The sequence below is a fragment of the Balaenoptera acutorostrata genome, chromosome 13 (assembly GCF_949987535.1).
Source record: "Balaenoptera acutorostrata chromosome 13, mBalAcu1.1, whole genome shotgun sequence".
NCBI classification, from domain to species: domain Eukaryota; kingdom Metazoa; phylum Chordata; class Mammalia; order Artiodactyla; family Balaenopteridae; genus Balaenoptera; species Balaenoptera acutorostrata.
The window spans coordinates 55,015,006-55,036,879 of NC_080076.1; the positions used below are offsets into that span (position 1 = coordinate 55,015,006).

At 34.6% G+C, this 21,874-nt stretch overlaps 1 protein-coding gene across 2 annotated transcripts in view; it reads left to right on the forward strand.

Annotated features, from left to right (window-relative positions):
• The window catches only part of ROCK1 (Rho associated coiled-coil containing protein kinase 1), a 147,756-nt gene that overhangs the window by 46,185 nt on the left and 79,697 nt on the right, over positions 1–21,874 (forward strand). For both annotated transcript variants that reach the window (XM_007191578.3, XM_007191579.3), the window contains 6 exons: positions 14,909–15,009; positions 15,549–15,686; positions 18,271–18,446; positions 19,240–19,324; positions 20,898–21,042; positions 21,368–21,506. In XM_007191578.3, coding sequence (XP_007191640.1) covers positions 14,909–15,009; positions 15,549–15,686; positions 18,271–18,446; positions 19,240–19,324; positions 20,898–21,042; positions 21,368–21,506 — 784 coding nt within the window. The remainder of the gene's footprint in view (positions 1–14,908; positions 15,010–15,548; positions 15,687–18,270; positions 18,447–19,239; positions 19,325–20,897; positions 21,043–21,367; positions 21,507–21,874) is intronic.

Below are 21,874 nucleotides of genomic sequence, written 5' to 3' on the forward strand. Positions count from 1 at the left end.
CTTGTAGAGAAAGTAATGATACTCAGATGTTGGAGTAAAGAAAGACTCCAGAAAGAAAGTAGTATTTGAGTTGAGTCTTAAAGGATGGGCTAGATTTCTCAGTTGAGGAAGAACAATTCAGGCAGAGAAGGAACAGCGTTTGTTAAGCCATCCAAAAGTTATGATACCTTTGAGGAACCAAGAGTTTGGTATAAATTGAACTTGGTTTATGATGAGCAGGAAGGAGTAAGGAGGACACGTGGCAGAAGAGACTGAAATGGCAGGTTGGGGCTGTTGGGTTAATGGATTGGATAAAAAAGAATTACTTAGTGTCTTATTTTTTGTCTTCATTGTTCTCATGATTTTTAAAAACTTAGATAAAGGAATTTAAGTTCAAGGACAGAGAAAAAAGTTGAGCACTTTAAATTAGTTTATACCCCCAGATCTAGGCAGATTATAACCCTAGAATTTTGAATTTCTTGTATTTTTGTTTTTGATTTGATGATTTTTGTATGGGTGGCCACTTTTTTAGAAATCACTGTTCTGAGAAAGTTTAAAAAACAGTGACTAAATATATCAATTCTAGGCAGGTAGTTACCTTTGGAAGAGGAAAACATGAGGCTCAAGGCTTAGGCAGTAATTTAACATTTTATTTTGAAAAAAAGACCAGAAGCAGATAGGCAAACTAGTATATATTAGTTTAATTGTGATGATAGGTACAACTGACAAGCCACACACACAATAAGAACAAAACAATTTCAGTTGAGATGTAGAAAATAAAGTTCTTTCAAAAGGTTCTATTATGTTATCACTGTAATCACTGCATTAAAAGGTGAATTACATGCATCATTGTAAAAAGATTGTATCTAAACTTTTTATTTTTCCAAGTAATTATATTTAGTAACCTACTGTACAGTATTTTAATGGAGCTTAACCTTTTCTCTAGTGGTTACTTAAATTCCTTCCAAAAATAATATTTCATGGATTGTACACATTTAATTAGATAGATATTTATTTATATGTAAACTGGCAGTGATGATCATTAGAAAGTATTTTCCTCTTTTTCCCCGTCTTGAAGTCTTAGTATGTCGCTACTCAGGTATGCTTCAAAAATGTAAAATTTTTCCTTTCTTTTTAAACTTGTTAAAATCATGATACCTTTCTACTTATTAAATGATTATTTTGATAGTTGATTGTTAGTGTTATCATTAAATTAGCTATTCATTGGTTGGTGATTAAAATCAATACACAATGATCTTTTATTTTAAAAAAAATAAAATAGTTTTCAGTTCAGCATATTCTGAATGATATCAATCAATGAATCTGTTGTTCATCCAAGGAAGTAAAAACAACTTGACTATGTTTGCCTTAGCTACTTGTAGAATTATACAAAAGGTACGTACTACTCAATAGAAAAAGTAAACTTTTTTCTTATTTTAAATTAAGGTATAATAGTAATTAAAACAAAACATCAAAAGTTTTAATGACTTGTGGAAGAGCCCTCATTTTAATGTTTGTGACTAGTTTCTCCTAAGAGTGTCTCGTTACACTTATAAAATCATGTACTGCGATATTGAAAGTAAGTACTACATTATCTTTAGTAAAATTAAAGGTGGTTTTCATGTGCTTTGAATATAAAGTTAGATGTAGTTAGAAATCTACACTTCTGGGGTAATTCTAAGGAACAAAAATTGTGAAACTGGAAATTTTATATGTAATTTACTTCTGCATTTAAAGCGGATAGGTTTCTTGAGAGGAGTAGAATATAAATGGATTATAATGATCATATATTGTGATAAGTATACAATTTCATTTTCAAGTTCTTCAAGTGACGACAAAAATGCAAAACTATTATTTGGTTAGTGACATTAAAAGCTTCCTTCTCCACAAATAAGTATTAAGGTACATATAAGAGTCTGCCTTTATGCAGCCAGAAAGTACTGAAATGTAGTAGCATTTTGACATGTTTGTTTGCTTATGAAGTCTATGAAAGGCTTGTGTAGTTGGGTAACTAGCACTTGAGTGGTGGATGTATCTCCATTTCTGGAGAATGGGACAGGATTGTAGTCATCATATTTTGGGATTATTTTTTCAAACTGGATACTGAAGTATAAGAAAAATAGTACTTTGTTGAAGGACATAGGACCAACAGATCATCATAGAGAGTCTAGAAGCATACTTTTTTTATTATATGAAAATTTGATGTGAGCTTATTATGGCAGTTAGGTCATTGGGAAAAAGGTAAGATTATTCAGTAATTTGTTTTGAGACAGTTAGATATTCATATATGAGGAGAAAATGAAATTGTCTCTACTTCACAACATGTACCAATGTAAAGACAAAAAATACTAGATGAAATTATAGGTATTATGTTTATAGTCTTTAAGTAGGGAGTGGCTTTTTTTCGTTTTTTTGAAGCAGGATACCAGGGGTAGAAACTGTAAAGGAAACATTGACAGATTTTGCCATATCAGAACTTTATAAAGAAAAATAGATATAAAGATTACTGACAAACTGGAAAAAATTACAACATATGTAATAGAATTATATTCCTAATGTATGAAGAGATCCTTCCAGCAACAAGAAAAACACAATAAAAAAAATGGACAAAGTAACTGAATATGTAGTGTAATTGAGAAAAAATAAAAATTACCAATGAGCAGTTAACAGTTGAACAAAAGCATTAATATTTCAAGAAATATGGGTTAAAAAAAAGAAATATGGGTTAAAAAAAAAAGAAATATGGGTTAAAAAAAGAACCAACCCTCCCTGCCCCCCCGCAACCTGAAAGAGAAAGGTAAAAAGTAATAATATCCAAGATTGGTGAGAGACTGGAGGGCAGTTAGCGTATTTTAAAACTAATAATGTTCATGAGTATAACCTAATACTTTTACTTAAAGAAATGTATCCTGCAAAAATAGCACTGAAAATACATGGGAATGTTCATCATCGCAAAAATATATTGATGTTGGGGCAAAAAGTTAGAACAACCCACATAAAAATCAATAAGACATTTCTATCAGCTATCCACAGTGTGTTCAGTGAAAAAGCAAGTTGCAGAATACCTTATGTCAATAAGTATGGATAACACATTTTTTTAAATGAATACATATATTTCCATTGAATGAACGTACCATAATTTAAAAAACTTTTTCTGTAATAGTGGTTCTCAGGTGCCTCCCAGTTTTTCGCTGTTATAGGTGAAAATGTTATATTAACATTTTTTGTACATACAGCTTGGTATACTTGGTTTTCCTTTCTTTGAAGTGAATTCCAGGAATTGCTGAGTCAAAAGTTGCATCCAATTTGCATTTTGATATATATTGCCAAAATGCACTTTTACACCAGAAGGTGGTATAAAAGTCAGAATTTTTTAATGGAGCCATAAAATTGAATATATTATGCAGAATAACCTAGGGTATTACATGATCTTGTTTGAAGTTATTACAATTAAAATATTACTAAATCAGATAGATTTTCAAAAAGAAATGTTGAATATTCTCTTTATTTACTTTTTAAATTATCTATCTTGGAATAAACTCATGGAAAAGCTGCAAAAATAGTACAGAGATTCCTGTATGCCCTTCACCCAGCATTCCCTAATGTTAACATCTTATATAACCATGGTACATTGATAAAACTAAGAAATTAAAGTTGGTATATTACTGTTAACTATATACTTTACTTAGATATCAGTTTTTCCACTAATCTCCTTTTTTTGGTTCCAGAATCCAATCTAGAATATCACATTGTATTTAGTTGCCATTTCTCCTTAGTCTTCTTCAATCTGTGAGAGTTCTCAGGCTTTCCTTGTTTTTTTATGACCTTGACAGTTTTGAAGATTATTGATAAGGTATTTTGTAGAACTTTCCTCAGTTTGGTTTTGTCTAATGTTTTCTCATAATTACCCTGGGGTTATGGGTTTTGGGGATGAGTACCACAGAGATGACATGTGCTTCTCATCACATTATATCTGGGATATGTGATACCATAATGATTTATCAGTGATAATATTAACGTTTATCACTTGTTTTAAGATAGTGTCTGCCAGGCTTCTCTCCTGAAAAGTTACTATTTTTCCTTTCCATACCTGATTCTTTGGAATCTGATCACTATTCCAGTCCACACTCAAGGGGAGGGGCATCAATAAGCTCCATCTCCAGACTCAGAAGGCTACATATCTTACAGAGCAAATGTTTTTGATTTTGATAAGGTCTAATTTATCATTTATTTCTCATATGGATTGTGCTTTTGGTGTTGCATGTAAAAATCATTGCCAAACCCAAGATTGATTTTTTAAAACTGCATTATTAAGATATAATTTACGTACTGAAGAGTCACCCATTTAAAGTGTGCAGTTCATTGTTTTTTGTCTGTATTTATAGAGTTGTGCAGTCATTACCTCAGTTAACTTTTTGAACATTTCATCATTTTGTAAAGAAACTCTGTACCCATTAGCAGTCGCTCCCCAATCCTCCCCAAGCTCCCCAGCCCTAGACAATGACTAATCTATTTTATGTCTGTATAGATTTGCCAATATGGACATTTCCTATAGATGGAATCATACAATGTGTGATCCTTTATGACTGGCTTTTTAGACTTAGCATGCTCTCTTCGGGGTTCATCTGTGTTGTAGCATGTATTTCATTCTTTTAAATTGCCAAATAAATAATATTCCATTGTATAGATAATGCCACATTTTGTTTATCCATCCATCAGTTGATGAACATTTGGATTGTTTCTACTTTTTCGCTATTATGAATAATACTACTATGAACATTAGGGCACAGGTTCTTGTGTGGACATATGTTTTCATTTCTCTTGGGTAGATACCTGAAAGTGGAATTTTCGTGTCATATAATTCTGTATAACATTTTGAGAAACCCGAGATTGATTTTTAAGTATATACTTTTATTATTTTGGAGTAAATATATATGTGGCTTTTCTGTTGTCCCTGAACAGATAAGAGCAGCAAGTGATTGCGGCCATTTGTAAATAATATCGTTAACTATCAATATTTTTAATGTTTCAGTAAGTAACATTGAGCACATATGTACATCAAAGACATATCCATGAATGAAGTATGGTCTCTACCCTTAAGGAAATGGGAACATACAATCTAACAGAAGAAATACAAACAATTCCAGCCCACATTGACAGATGAAATAATAGAGAAATAGTGGTTTCCCAGAGGAGAAAGGCAGCTTATCAGACTGAGGGGATCAGGAGGAGATGGATAAAGGATTAGATCTTGTTTGGTAGTAACCTGCTCAAATAAAGTGGGGCTAGTCATTTTAGGTTGGTGATCAACATCTGCAAAAGAATGGAGATGTAAAGCAGTATGGCTGTGTGGGAAATTGCAAGTAACTAGGCATTGCCAGAGCATTGTTGGGGAGAGTATCTAGAAAGAAAAGATTGGAGAATCAGAGAGTAACAAGATCTAAAAGCCATTTTATGATGTGTTGAGGAGTTTGGGTTTGGTTTTGTTTTTTGCCAATCTGTTTCTCACACTAGATTACTCTGTATGTGTGTTTACACGTGTGTGCGCACTGGCAAAACATAGCACATCTTCCTGGAGCTTGAATTCTGTTTGAACATATGAGCATAGAATAACTTATTTTTATTTTTATTATTATTATTAACTGTTGCATTGAAACAAAATCGGAGTTTTATGTAATTGAATCCCACATTATAAGTTTTCTAGGTAAGTTTTAGATAATTTTAGAGCTTATTAGGGCTGCTTTGACTACTCTGAAAGTTTGCAAGGTGTATTGGATTTCTTTAGGCAAAGAGTAGCAGTATATTGGACAAATATTGCATTGTGCATAGCTTTTATTGCCATACTTTATCTATTCTTTTTTTAAACATTTTTAAAATAATTGGGTTGTCTTACAATCTATAGTGGTACGTAAAATGATGGTGCATTTTATAATCTAGGATCTTAAACTAGGCAAAATATATCTTTTTCACGTTAGAAAGAAACAGTCATTATAGAAAACTTGAAGTAAATGGAAAATGTGAGGAATAAAATAATCTCTAATCCCACCATACTTAGAGGTGACTGCAGTTATTATTTTGGTATATTTCTTTCTGGCTTTTTTCTGTCTATATATACCAATATATATTTGTGTTTTTAGAAAATTGAGTTCATATACCACATGCAGTTTAATCTGTTTCTATGCTCAACATCATATGTTGAACATCATTCTATGTAATTGTTATTAAACAACACAATTTAAATGTTTTCTAATACGTCATTGTATGTATATGTATTCCTAGAAGTAAAATTTATTGGGTATAAAGTGTGATTTTAAAAATAAAAAAAGATCCTTAAGAAAAATCATCCATTTGCTTTCTAGAAAGTTAAAGAGTCTGTATGTGATTGAAATATTTTTTAATTTTTTGTAACCCTGAAACCTTTCTGCACTGCCTCTTTTGCTAACTTGTGATTATTTAGAGATGATTAGCTAACTTGTGGCCTATCAAGACTTATGGTGTTTATTTGTGACTCAGTTTGCCCATTTCATTCCTTGCTAACTGTGCTGTATAGTAATATCTCACTTCCCTGAATTTTAGCTTCCTGCCACCATCACCTGGCTCAACACAGTTGACAATCAGAAATTGTTAAAAGGATCTGATAGTCACACAGTCCTGCTTATTGGTCTTAGAAGTAATAAGAGCTTACCAAATTTATAATTTTGCAAGTATTATATTAAATTCTGTAAATAACAGGTTAATTTTTATTATGGGAAAAAGTGGAACACTGTAAAAAGGATTGGAAGTTCGGAGAATTTTGCAGTTTTAGGTACGATGACTGGGAGAAGGCTCACTAAAAGCTGACATTGGAGAAAAGAGTTGAAGTAGTTGAGAGGGTTAGCCATGCAGATGTTTAAGGAAAGAAAATGGCCTACAGAGGAACAGCCAGTGCAAAGGCCATAAGAGAGGATTTTTGAACAGCAACAAGGAAGCCACTGCAGCTGGGGAGGATTAAACAAGGGAGAGAATAGTAGGATGACATCAGAGAAGGAAGGAAATAGAGAGGATAGGTCATGTAGAATATTGTAGGCCATTGTAAGATCTTTGACTTTTGCTCTGGGTAAGATAGCAAGTCAAAGTTTTGAGAAGAGGAGTGACATGATCTGAATTGTGTTTTAAGAATATCGCCCCATGTTAAGAATAGACTACTGAGAGGCAGGGATAGACAGCCGGAAATCAGTTAAGCAATTGCCGTAATCCAAAGAAGAGATGATGGTGGCTTGGTCCAGCATGGAAGCAGTGCAGAAGGTGAGAAGTTATCAGGTCCAGATATATTTCAGAGGTAGAGCCAGCCAGATAGGATGTGGAGTGTAAGAAAAAAATAGGAGTCAAGAATGCCCCTGGGTTTTTGCCCCAAGCAAAATTGACCCATCAGCTGAAGTGTTGAAATCATAGGTAGAGGTTTGGGGTGAGAACACCTCTTCAGTTTCAGACACATTAAATTTTTTTTTATTTTTTATTTTTGGCTGCATTGGGTCTTCATTGCTGTATGTGGGCTTTCGGTAGTTGCGGCGAGCGGGGCTACTCTTTGTTGTGGTGCACGGGCTTCTCATTGTGGCGGCTTCTCTTGTTGCGGAGCACGGGCTCTAGGCACGTGGGCTTCAGTAGTTGTGGCATGTGGGCTCAGTAGTTGTGGCACATGGGCTTAGTTGCTCCGCGGCATGTGGGATCTTCCTGGACCAGGGCTCGAACCTGTGTCCCCTACATTGGCAGGCGGATTCTTAACCACTGCACCACCAGGGAAGCCCCTAGACACATTAAATTTGAGATATCTGTTAACAAAGTAGATATATTATGTAAGCAATTGAATATATAAATCTGAAGTTTAAGAGAGAGGTCTGAACTAGAGATAAAAATTTGCAAGTTGTTGACATGTCAGTGCTTTTTAAAGCCCACCAATAAATGAGTGTAGATAGAGAAGAAAACACCATGAAAGACTGAGCCTTGAGATGCTTCCGTGTTAAGAAATCTGAGAGAAGAGGAGGAACCAGCAAAGGCAACTGAGAAGTAATCATTGATGTAGAAAAAAATACCCTTGGGACTTCCCTGGTGGTCCAGTGGTTAAGGCTGCGCTTCCAATGCAGGGGCGTGGGTTTGATCCCTGCTCAGGGAACTAAGATCCCACATGCCGCGCAGTGCAGCCAAAAAAAAAAAAAAAGAAAAGAAAAGAAAAAGAAAAGAAAAGAAAATGAAAAAATACCCTTAGTATTGTTGTAGGAATGTAGTATCCTGGAAGTCAAGTAAAGAAAGTATATAGCAGGAGTGATCAAACTGTCAAAAGCTACTGATGTATCAAGGTGAAGACTGGGAATTCATTGTTAAATTTAGCAACATGGTGGTCACCTGTGACTTTGACAAGCACTTTCGTTTTTGTTGTTTCTTGTTTGTTTGTTTTTTAAAATTTTGACCACACCACGCGGCTTGTGGTATCTCAGTTCCCTGACCAGGGATTGAACCTGGGCCACGGCAGTGTAAGCCCTGAATCCTAGCCACTAGACCACCAGGGAACTCCCTGACAAGCAGTTTTGATAGAAAGGTAATGGCCAAAGCTCACCCAAAATGGATTTAAGGGCAGGTATGAAGAAAGATTTAGAAATAGAGTACAGACAACGTTTGAGGAATTTTGCTGTAGTGGGGTTGAGTAATGGGGCAGCAGCTAGTGAGAGAAATGGCATCAAGATGGGAATGAAAATGGCATGATACAATCCAGTTAGGAAGGGGAAAGCTTAATGATACAGGAGAAAGAGGGGGGGAATTGCTGGAGCAATGTCCTGGAGCTTGTGAAAAAGGATGACATCACCAGTGGAGGGATTGGTGTGAGATAGCAGTATTCTCCTATAGTAAAAAGTTAAGAGACCAAATATATGAGGGCATGTGCTGGTAGTTGAAAATGAATACATAAATATAATTATAAATATATCTATTTAGCGGTAAGTCTATGGCAATTTTCTTCCGATTGTTTCAGGGTAGTAACCAACAAGGTCATTAGCTGTGAACGAGGATCAGTGAGAGGTTTGAGAAGAGAAAAGAAAATGTGAAATACGGTCTCTAATAAAGTGGGAGAGTGAATATACTAAAGAAATACATGATTGCCAAGCAGAATTAAGGGCAAGCTTTATGTTTGCAATTATGGATTTAAAGTGGGATCAGTCAGTATGATTTTATGTATTTATCCAGACATATTCAACTACATGGGTGCTGACATAGAGTTAGTTGTAGAGGTAGATTTAACTAGAATTACGGTTTTGCCAAACTAAGTATAATGAAGCAGAAAAGAGCCAAGGCATTAAAGGTTATGCAAGCGAACGATTATAATAATTGATCATGTAATTTAAGCTGGATAGGTAAGAAAGAGAACCTATCAGTACAATGAGGTACAGTAAAGATGGATAGGATCAGTGGATTGGAGGTCTTGGTGGGGCTGGGGATTGTTGGGGTGTGGTTTTTGGAGGGAGTGAGCAGGAAAGCTGAGGGAGTGCTTAGAGAGTACAGGATTTGAAATTGAAATTAAGGGAGGACTGTAATTACTGATAATGACAAGATCTAGCATGTGGCCATGGAAGTGAGTGGCTGAGATAGGTAGAGGACAAGATCATTGAAAGAGAGAAGTTAAAGGTATTGAGAGGCCAGGTTATTAGAAGTATCATCTATGGGTATATTAAAGTCCTTAAGAATTAAAATAGGAAAATATTGGAGAGAAGGTTAGTAACCCAGAAACTAAAATTGTCTAGCAGTGAGATGTGATGACCTGAGGGTCAATAGATTACAGTGACAATGAGAGGTAGTGGGAGATAGAACCTAATAAATATGAAAAGCAAAGCTGGCAGATATAGGGTGGGAGTGTAGAGATGGCAGTGGAGTTCACCTGTCCCACTTTCAGGGCCATTGGTATAAAGCATGTGGAGGGTAAAGGGCACCACTGTAGAACTGCAGGGGAAGCAGCGTCCTCAGGGAAGCTGGATTTCCATTGGAGTAGGGGTTGGCAAACTACAGCCCACAGGCCAGATCTGGCCTACCGTTTGTTTTTGGATGGCTTATGAGCTAGGAATGGTTTTTATATTTTTAAATAATTTATAGAAAGTGAAAAGAAGAATAATATTTCATGACATGTGAAAATTATGTGAAGTGCAGATTTCAGTGTCCATAAATAAAGTTTTATTGGGACATAGCTATGCTCATTCTTTTAAGTATTGTCTGTGACCACTTTTATGCTACAACACAAGTTGAAGAGTTGAGTACCTGTGACAAAAATCATACGTGGCATTGTTATTGCTTCACACTGCTGCTCAGCACACTAGAAATCACAGTGACACAGTTACAACACAATAGCATTCCATGTGTATCACCATACCACAGAATTTTATTATTTTTTTTCCATTGCCAGTGCATGCCCATCATGTCAGAACAAAAAAGGAAAAGAAAAGTGAAACTGAATGTTGTTATTTTGAGGCACAGTGAAGTGTGGATTATTTCATCAAGTTAGAGGGCAGGGCATTGTGTTATTATGCAGTTACACTGTAGCTGTGCTGAAAGAGTACAATGTGCATTGACATCACCAGAATAAGTACTCGCCATAACATTCCCAACTCACAGGAAAGCAACAGTTAGAAATACCCAGAAAATTTAAAATAGAATATCTCACCACAGCAGAATTTTCTTTACAAAGATGAAAAAAGAAAACGAGGTTACGACCTTACATAAGTTTACAAGTGGCTTATTTGTTAGCCAAGCAGGGAAAGCTATTCACTGATGGTGTTTGCAGCCACAAAGCAAATGTGTACAGAGAGAAAAACTTCCTTAAGACTATTAGCTTTTTGGGCTTTTGCACAGCAAAAGAAACTACAAACAAGACGAAAAGACAACCCTCAGAATGGGAGAAAATATTTGCAAATGAATCAATGGACAAAGGATTAACCTCCAAAATATACAAGCAGCTCATGCAACTCAATATCAAAAAAACAAACAACCCAATCCAAAAATGGGCAGAAGACCTAAATAGACATTTCTCCAAAGACATACAGATGGCCAAGAAGCACATGAAAAGCCGCCCAACATCACTAATTATTAGAGAAATGCAAATCAAAGCTACAATGAGGTATCACCTCACACCAGTCAGAATGGGCATCATCAGAAAATCTACAAACAACAAATGCTGGAGAGGGTGTGGAGAAAAGGGAACCCTCTTGCACTGTTGGTGGGAATGTAAATTGATACAGCCACTATGGAGAACAGTATGGAGGTTCCTTAAAAAACTAAAAATAGCATTACCATATGACCCAGCAATCCCACTTCTGGGCATATACCCAGAGAAAACCATAATTCAAAAAGACACATGCACGCCAGTGTTCATTGCAGCACTATTTACAATAGCCAGGTCATGGAAGCCACGTAAATGCCCATCGACAGACGAATGGATAAAGAAGATGTGGTACATATATACACTGGAATATTACTCAGCCATAAAAAGGAACGAAATTGGGTCACTTGTAGAGACGTGGATGGATCTAGAGACTGTCATACAGAGTGAAGTAAGTCAGAAAGAGAAAAACAAATATCGTATATTAATGCATATATGTGGAGTCTAGAAGAATGGTACAGATGAACTGGTTTGCAAGGCAGAAATAGAGACACAGATGTAGAGAACAAACATGGACACCAAGGGGGGAAAGTGGCGGGGGGTGTGTGTGTGTGTGATGAATTGGGAGATTGGGATTGACATACATACACTAATATATGTAAAATAGATAACTAATAAGAACCTGCTGTATAAAAAATAAAGAAATAAAATTAAATTTTAAAAAACTATTAGCTTTTTGTCAAGAACAGTAGTTGCTCAAAGAATTGAGACCATTGGGAGCAACAGCAATAGTCAATTAAAAAATAAGACAATTTTGAGTGATTTTCCTTGACTCTTGTTTGAGGAATCAATGCTGAGTTTGAAGTGAGTGAAGAATTAGCCTCTATGTGTAGTCGGCATGGAACAAGTACAGGCAAGAATATTTTTTTAAAAGTTGAGGAAACACTAAGTACAACTTGAAGTGGAGTCTGCTAAGATGTGTTACAAATGATGGTAGTTAAAATTATGTATGGTGCAGAAAATGTTAGTTGAACAAACTAACAAAGCTTATGAAAATACCAGGTGTTTAAAGCCTGTAGTTATTCATTGTATTATACATCAGCAAGTACTTTGTGGAAAATATTTGAATCTATCGTGTTATTGAACCACAGGATCAGTGGTAAACATCATTCACTCTGGTGGACTTAACTGTTATCCATTCTGTACATTTTTGACAGAAATTGAAGCTGAGTATCCCAGTTTATCTTTGCATATAGCAAATCAATGGCTTAGCAGTGGTGACATTTGTGATTTTTTTTTTGTGGGCTATATTGTGTCCCCCAACCCCAAATCCATCTATTGAATCCCTAACCCCCCAATATAACTGTATTTGGAGATAGGGCCAACCAAGAGGCAGTTAAGGTTAAATGAGGTCATAAAGGTGGGACTGTGATAAAATGGGATTAGTGTCTTTACCTGTGCAACACATAAGAGGTCCTGTGAGCACACAGAGAGATGCTGGCTGCCAACTAGCCAGGAAGAGAGATCTCACCAGAAACAACACGCTGGCCCCAGTCTTAGACTTTGAGCCTCTAGAACCATGAGAAAATGAATGTCTGTTTAAGCCACCCAGTCTATGGTATTTTGCACGGCAGGATGAGCTGATTAAGACAAGGACCAAGATGAAGATTTTTCTTAATGAGAAGAACCACTCTCAACTATCATTGAATTATCATTGAACACTGACTTTGGAAATTAGTTTTTGATTTAACCTAAAATTACAAGGCAAGACAGCACTTTTAATGCAAAACTTAAATGTAATAAAGTCATTTTGACAACTAATGTTGTTCGAATCACAAGTAACGTCGAGCTGCTTTGTAACTTCCTGTGCTGTCAGAAATTAAAATAAGAAGCAAGATCTCCATTTCCACACACATTTGCAGCAGATACATTTTCTGAGCCCAAAACTACAGACTTTATAGCCTATTTATGGCTCTAAATCTGGTATAACCAGAGCCAGGGATCCTTTCTCAACCCCATAGGCTATTATATAACACATTATCCTGGTTCAGAACTTTCTTATTTCGTGTCTGGAGTATTACAGTACTCTCAAAGTTCTACCCCCGCTCTAGTCTTGCCCTTATTGGATTTATCATTTACATATTCTCTGGAGTAGTGCAGCTGAAATGTAAATTTGACTATGTTGTTTATATGCCTTATTTCTTGTCATGGCTTCCAACACGTAGTGGTGGTTTTCAGGTTGTTCTCAGTTCCCGACAGATCCCACAGGACTCTGTTGGGCTGCATTATGGAGGTGTACAAAGTAGACGAGATTCCAGCCCCTCTCTGACGACACCCACCACCACTACCCTCTTGAAGCAGAGCACTTTTCTTTTATCTATTTTCATATTGTACTGCTTTTAAACTTTAATGTGAAAAATATTTTTGTTGATTAAATAATAATTTTACAACTACTGGTCTACAGGTAAAGTTCAAGCTCCTTAACTAGTTTGGGGCTCTCCAGCCTCTCCTTCACGTCCTTCCCACAGACTTGATACTCCAGCAGCACAGAACAGTTCTGCTGTGCCTTTGCTTATATTTGCCCATCTGCCTGTTATATTCTCTCTTTTCTTCTTCCCAGCTAGCTAACTGCTTTCTTTTTAGACTTGTTTCAGGTTTCTTCACCTCCAGAAAGCCTTTTCTAGCCACCTCCCTCCTAGGCAGCCTTGGGTTAGGTATCATCCTTTATATTCCACAAACTCTGTGCTTGTGCTTATTTTCCTTTTTGCATTTTTTGGTATTATTTTTTGTTTGTTTCAGTTTCATTTGAAATCCATAAGAGCAGACACTGTGTTTTAGAGTTATGTATATATCTACAGTAATTACTGTAGAGCCTCTATAGTTAACACAGATGTTTCTGCAGTAAATTGATTATTGTTTATATCTTGCTGGTACATTTGCAATAGATATGTGATCTAAAATTAAATGTACTTATGTTATCCCTGTGTGAAAGTTTGCTCTGTTGCATGTGTTTATGGGTCATAATGTATACAAACATGAGTTTAAATGTGCATTTCAAAAGAAAGACAAGATATTATATGTAGCTTTTATCAGGAACTAGAACTTAAATTTAATAGCTGCCCTGTATTTTGTATAACTCTGCTGTGAAGCTTTTCCATGTAATCTCATGCCAGTGTTGACCCATGTGGATTAAAATAGCCCTATTTTAATCTATGACCAAATTAGGAATTAGAATATCTATCCAGTGGGGATTTTAAATTATTGTAGTTTGTAGTGTGACAGGTTTATATAAATAATTGTAGTGATTCCCACTGTGTGTTTTAAGTTAGAATCTGCATTCAAATAGAGAAATATAATAAGTACATGATTCTTTAGCATGTTTACCTTTGATATCTTAAATTAGTTATATCTTTTTAAAAGGATCATCAAAACTGACTTGATAAAAAGAAAACTTGTTTCATTAATCTAAAATATGTACCTGTGGCCCCTTGATTCAAATTTGATATATGCTTAAAATACCAGGAACTAATTAATTATTCTCAGTGTACGTGTAGTATATTTGGTTTTTTTTAAACATTCTAGTAAGTCAGATTTTAAGAAAAGTATTTTAACAGAGTGAAGTCATTCCAGAATTTATTAAAAACAATTCTTAGCACATTGAACATTTCTGTTTTACAACTTCATATTTTACTTATATTAAATAATTTTTAATGAACATCTGTTTTTTATTGTTTCTCAAGAACTTGAATGTAAAATAAGCAGTTTTAGTTATAATGCTTCAGTGATTTAAAATTATAAACTTTTCTTTTCATACAGATAAAGACACAATAAATAAAATTAGAGATTTACGAATGAAAGCTGAAGATTATGAAGTAGTGAAGGTGATTGGTAGAGGTGCATTTGGAGAAGTTCAATTGGTAGGTTATTTTAATGAGATTAAAAAAACAATCTTTTTAAAATTAAAAAATCCATTTGTGCGTTTAACATATGTTATTTGGAAAAGTATTGTTTTTATAAAATTCTTGCTTTAAATTGCTCTAGACATTCTTGCCTAAGGATATGAAAGCCTGGAGTCTAATTCAGCAGTAGTGTGAAATATTTCCCCAAGAATTCATGGGTAGAGAAGAGTTTTCAAGCATCAAAAGAGAAATCTTTACTCCTAATATTACACTATCTAAAATGCTGTGCAGTAGTAAGTTTTATAAACAGGAAGCAGCATAACTAGCAGGGTGGAGGAGGGGGAAGTGTGCCATAGTACAGGGAATAAAGATTTTTTTCTAACATTACTTACACCTGGTAGTTAAAGCCTTGACATTATCTAATTGGGATAATTCAGAAGAGAAGAAGTTAAAATAGCAAGACCAATAATGTTAAATTATTTAGTAAATTGTTCTGGGAAACACTGAGCTTTAAATGTTAATGAAATGTTCATTATTTTCCATTTTCAATTTTAAAGGTAAGGCATAAATCCACCAGGAAGGTATATGCTATGAAGCTTCTCAGCAAATTTGAAATGATTAAGAGATCCGATTCTGCTTTTTTCTGGGAAGAAAGGGACATCATGGCTTTTGCTAACAGTCCTTGGGTTGTTCAGGTATGCTTTTGTTATTGTTTCATTGTTGCTGTAGCAGTTTGTAACTTAACATGTCTGAGAAGCTTTGTTTTTTAGAACAGTAATAGAGAATTTATTGGCAATTACAAAAATGTCTAATATATCATTATTTTTAAAATCATAAAATTTAATTTTATTGAATCATCTCTAGGAGGAAAGTAACTGTCTCTGGAGTGGAGAGAATGGGAGAAATGAAGGGAAAGAATGGGAGTAGAGTGGAAAGAATGGGAGAAATGGAGGGAAAAAAGTTAAGCTAGGCCTCCAAATAATATTGTATTGGCTTCAGGTTTTTCAGTGGAAAGAAAAATACATTAGAAAGTCAGGAATTGTAGGTACTAATCTTGACCTGAAGCTGTGGCCAGGTTATTTACATCTCTGGGCCTCAGTCTCCTTGCTCAAAAAATGTGAAAGGTGGCTTAGACTGGTTATTTTCAACTGAGGAGATACCTCAGATGGAGTCATGGGAGCAGGCAGTTGTTTGGGTAGGTTATAATTCTGGGTTTTCTGTTTCTGCTTCAACTAGAGCAGCTGCATGTTTTATATGTCTTATATATTGGGCTTCTTATTCAGATTTCATATAGGGGAAATAAGGTCTTGTGGTTTTTTAAAAAAAATAGTAAAACTGCTGAGCTAGATCATTTCTAAATTCCTAGCATGAATTTTGTAGTTTTTAAAATTTATACTATGTAATCAAGACTGTCTTAAATAAGCATAATAGTAATTGGGATAGAAAGGATATGGAAGATGTTTAAGATTCACATAGTAAGACTTTTTATACTTGAAATGTCTGCCCTGTTTTTATCAGCTGTATAGAGCAGAGTTTCTCAGGCTCAGTGTTACTGACATTTTGGGCCAAGTGATTCTTTGTTGTTGGGGGCTGCTATCCTGTGGGTTTTTAACAGCATGCCTGACTTCTACCCAGGTGATGCCAGTAGCAGCCCTCCCCACCCCACACAAAAGCTATAACAACCAAAACTGTGTTCAGACATTGTTGAACATCTCCCTGGGTGGCGTGTTGGGGAGAGTGGGCGGGTGGGGGCCGTGGGACACCGGCAGTTATCATCTCTGGTTGAGAACCACTGATACGGGGAGTGTTCAGTGTTGTGTAAAAAGTTAAAAAACATGACATAAATGTTTAAGGTTAAATTTACAACTTATGAACTTGAAGCTTTATTTTTCTTGATACGTTTTAAATAGGGTAAACTGCCACCAAATCAACAATGTTTCTTTAATTATGGTGTCCGAGTGATATACTGTACATGTTAATCTGGGAGAGCCATGAGATACCACTTAGTTTCTTATCCTTCCCCCAAATATTTATATTTAATTAAAGTTACTAAATCTGTAACTAAAATCATTAAATGCTGTTGAAAAAAATGAAATATAAAAATAATTTTAAGACATAAGTGCCTAGGTAAATTAGTTATACTTTTTCTCTGAGGGCTTATTTCATTTATTTTGGTTCTATTCTAATCTTCTCATGTTTACTTAAAATGTTCTTTTGTAGGGAATTCCCTGGCAGTCCAGTGATTAGGCCAGTGGTTAGGACTTTGTGCTTTCACTGCCATGGGTTCAGTCCCTGGTCGGGGAACTAAGATCCCGCAAGCCACGTATTGCGGCCAAAAAAAAGAAATTTTCTTTTGTAAATTTGCTCTTCTTTTAACTTCAACCCTGGTCACATAATATATTTATGCCTGATATTGTTGCCAATTTCATATCAATGGACCTTACTCTTCCTGCTTTGACTCTGTTGTCCTCTTCCTGTTTCTCTGTTAGCTGTTACTGCAATTACTGACTCCTACTGACTGCAACTGTTTACTGAGCATCTGTTGTACTAAGGGCTTTTTCTCTATTCATTAATCTTTTTAACAACTCTGAAAGGCCGTTAATCCCTACTAGCTACACCCTCAATTTATAGATTAAATTTGTGCTTTTGTTCGTTGAACATTCATTAAGTACTTGCCAACTGCCAGGCATCCAGACACAAACTGGGCAGCAAGTATAAAAGTCAAACATGATATATAGTCCCATGTATTCTTTTTTTTTTTTTCCCCATATATTCTTCTAGAAAGGATTATAGTCACAGATAATTTGGGAGGTTAAGTAAATTGCCTAGTCACACAGCTAATAAGGGACAACTAAGACTGTAGCCTAATTTTATTAGATTACTTGAAGATTGTGGTGTTGATATAAATTTAACACTAAACCCCACTATGCACAATTTAAATTAGAACTACAATATGTCTTTGCTTAGAAGAGTTGTATATTCTTTATTGAAACTATTATAATTTTTAAAAATTCTCAGTATAAGAAATTCAATTACTATAGAAAAGTGTAGAGAAAAGAAGTCTCCGACTCCTCAGAAGTAACCACAGTTAATAACTCCTCTGCATATGCAAAGTTCTTTGTGCTGTTTATCTTTGTATTTGTTTCCTTTAAGAGTACTTACAACTACTGCAATTTGATTATTTCAGTTAAATCTTATATTAGTATTTTTGACAATTCTTAAATGAAGCAGTTTTGCTTAGTCTTAATGAATTTGTTTCTTTTTTTTGTATTTGTGTAGCTATTTTATGCATTCCAAGATGATCGTTATCTCTACATGGTAATGGAATACATGCCTGGTGGAGATCTCGTAAACTTAATGAGCAACTATGATGTGCCTGAAAAATGGGCCCGATTTTATACTGCAGAAGTAGTTCTTGCATTGGATGCAATCCATTCCATGGGTTTTATTCATAGGTAAGGATAAAAATGCTTTAAATTTTCTCATTTGTTAAAGAGAGAAGCTAAAAATCAGTACTTAAACTTCATTTGATTAGCATTTCCCATTCTAAATCCACCTATTCTCCCATATGACATGAGTGGTGTTTCAGAATTTAAAACTTTGAAATTCGTGGTTTTAACATTTCAGTTTAGTGTTGATATAAATGTATTCTTTAATATATCTTATTCTGATTATAAGGCTTTTATATGGTGTCCTGAAAAGTAAAAATTATAAGCTGTTTTTTTAAGGTATATTCTGGGGTATTAAATGCTTTTAATTTTTATATACAAATTAATTTGCTTTTAATTAGTGAACATATCAAATTTATTTGCTAGAAGAATAATTTCATTTGTTCTGCAAACACCACTTGAATTCTATGTGCAATTGCTGTGCTCAGTGCCAGGGATGCAAAAATGAAAGTGATTTAGACCCTTTTCTGGGGTTATTTATGTATTTATCTATCTTGTGTGTTTCAGTTACTTTTTATGTTTGACTGTTACATTTTTTATGGTTATTCTCTCTCAAATGACTTGATTTTCCTCTTGGAAGAATCAAACTCTACTTAAGAGAATGTCTTCTTCTGAGGCATAATATATGAGAGAGTCTCCCTGATGAAGTCAGTTTATAGATGTGGATAGAGAGCACATATAGATCAAAGGTGACCTTCTCTAAATTGAGGATATATGACCTAAAATCACTGCCTCATATAATTTTTATCAGTTTCTGATCTGTTTCAGAGATACTGTACTCCTTTTTTTCCCCCCTCAGAGATGTGAAGCCTGATAACATGCTGCTGGATAAATCTGGACATTTGAAGTTAGCAGATTTTGGTACTTGTATGAAGATGAATAAGGTTAAATAATTAGATTTTAATTTAGTTTTGCTAATTCAAGATAGATGCTTTTTACAAAATGTTTTTTTTTAACATTTTTATTGAAGTATAATTGCTTTACAATGGTGTGTTAGTTTCTGCTTTATAACAAAGTGAATCAGCTCTACATATACATATATCCCCATATCTCCTCCGTCTTGAGTCTCCCTCCCATCCTCCCTATCCCACCCCTCTAGGTGGTCACAAAGCACCAAGCTGATCTTCCTGTGCTATGCAGCTGCTGCTTCCCACTATGTATCTATTTTACATTTGATAGTGTATATATGTCCACGCCGCTCTCTCACTTTGTCCCAGCTTACCCTTCCCTCTCCCAATGTTTTAAGAATTTACTAACCATATCTGGACTTGTACAGAATTGATGTGCCCAGTCTTATTTGTTGAACTAGATGCCATGGTTTCAGTGTTGTGTTAGTAACTTGTAAGTGCTTTATTCTTTCCCCTCTCTATTTAGGGGAAGCGTGGATTGCCAGATTTACTAAATCTTTTAAAACAAATCTGTGATGTCCACTATTGGAAGCTAGAAATGGGATTAGCTTAAATGTCACTAAATACTAATGCCACTGTTAAAATGAGACTTTCATAAAAACTGGATTTCAGTAATATGTATATTTTTTAATGTTTTACTTAGCCTTCTATTAAACATGAAAAGCTCTTACTACTTATTTGGGGAGTCAATCGTAAAAGGTACCCATGCTCACTATTTATATAATAAATAACTTATATACATAGCTGAAGTAGCAAGTATGCTGCTTTATTTTCAGTTGAAACAGTTTATATTCTTTGAAACTTATCATAGAAGAATAACCAGACAGTTGTATTTATTATTTCCAAAGGAAATTTATGGGTTAGGAGGAGAACAGTATGTGAGAACTTTTGTGTAATCATGTATAATTCTGTTGCATTCATACCAGCTAAAGTAAGTAACAGGTATATATAGTTTTTGTTTTTATTTTGGAGAGAGGGTTAAAATGCATATTAGGTAGTTATCAGTGGGCTTAACACTATTATGCCCTTTTCCCATGCACATGCTTCCCCATTTTATATTTGTACAGTCAATTCTTATATGTTTTTTTCCCTCAATTTCAAGCATAAAGTGAATGACTATTTTAGTAAAAAACAATTAAATCAGCATTTATACATTGATGTTATCAAGTGATTCATTCTATCGGTTCCTCAACATATTTGCATTGACTTATATACTTGTTCTCTGAAATTAAGATGAGATCATCATATTGGTACAACTGGGGGAATAATAAATGGTGGCAATGTGTCTTTCTAGTGAGTGTTATTACAAAATAAAAATCACTGCTATATCCATATACACATACACACATACATTATGAATATATTGTGTATATAATATGTATATATGGTTAAGCTGTTTGTTATTTTTTATCAAGTCTGCATTAGGTTTTGATGTGATCTTTCATAACACAAAGACTTAAGAGTTCTACGTGTTACATTAAGAAAAACTCATGTTAAATAATTGAGACTTTACATTTATATCCTAATTGAAAATTTGACCTCTTTTTAGGAAGGTATGGTACGATGTGATACAGCAGTTGGGACACCTGATTATATTTCCCCTGAAGTATTAAAATCTCAAGGTGGTGATGGTTATTATGGACGAGAATGTGACTGGTGGTCAGTTGGGGTATTTTTATATGAAATGCTTGTAGGTGAGTAAAGGAGGATTTTATGTACCTCTAACATAGTTGTTCATCTCCAAACTTAGACTTGGCTTCTTCTAATAAAATATTACATTAAGCAGTGTTGATTTTGTTTGTAGGAAACAAACTGATCCAAACCTACTTTGTCGGTTTTGACAAGCTATTTAGAGACTTAGAGAAACTTAATGTGTTACTTCTTTTTATGTATTCGGTGTATATTTTTAGTTTATGCATAGTTAATTATCTTTAAACAGTAACATTGACTCTTTTCCTTTGAAACTGCTTTCTTTCAATGTATCTTAATTTGCTTTTGTTTTCCCTGTCAATTTATCAGGTGATACACCATTTTATGCAGATTCTCTGGTTGGAACTTATAGTAAGATTATGAACCATAAAAATTCACTTACCTTCCCTGATGATAATGACATATCAAAAGAAGCAAAAAATCTTATTTGTGCCTTCCTTACTGACAGGTAAATAATTTTAACATGGAACACTTATTCCAAGGAAATTTTCATTTTGCTGCTCAGTTTTTAAGGTCTATATCTAAACTCCTATATTTGAACTATTGGAATAAAAATTACCATTCCCAAAATCGTTCATGACAGTGAAACCTGATACAATTTTTCTGATTTTTCTGGATGGCTTTTCTGGATCTCAACTCACTTACCTTACCTAAGAAATTGGGATGGTAATAGATTCTTTGCTGATGACAAGTTGATTATTTTTTTCATTGTTAAATTTTTAACTTACTTAAGTATAAAGATGGTAGTATATTTTATTGAGTCTGATTTTTTTTTTTCCTTTTGGCCATGCTGTGCGGCTTGTGGGATCTTAGTTC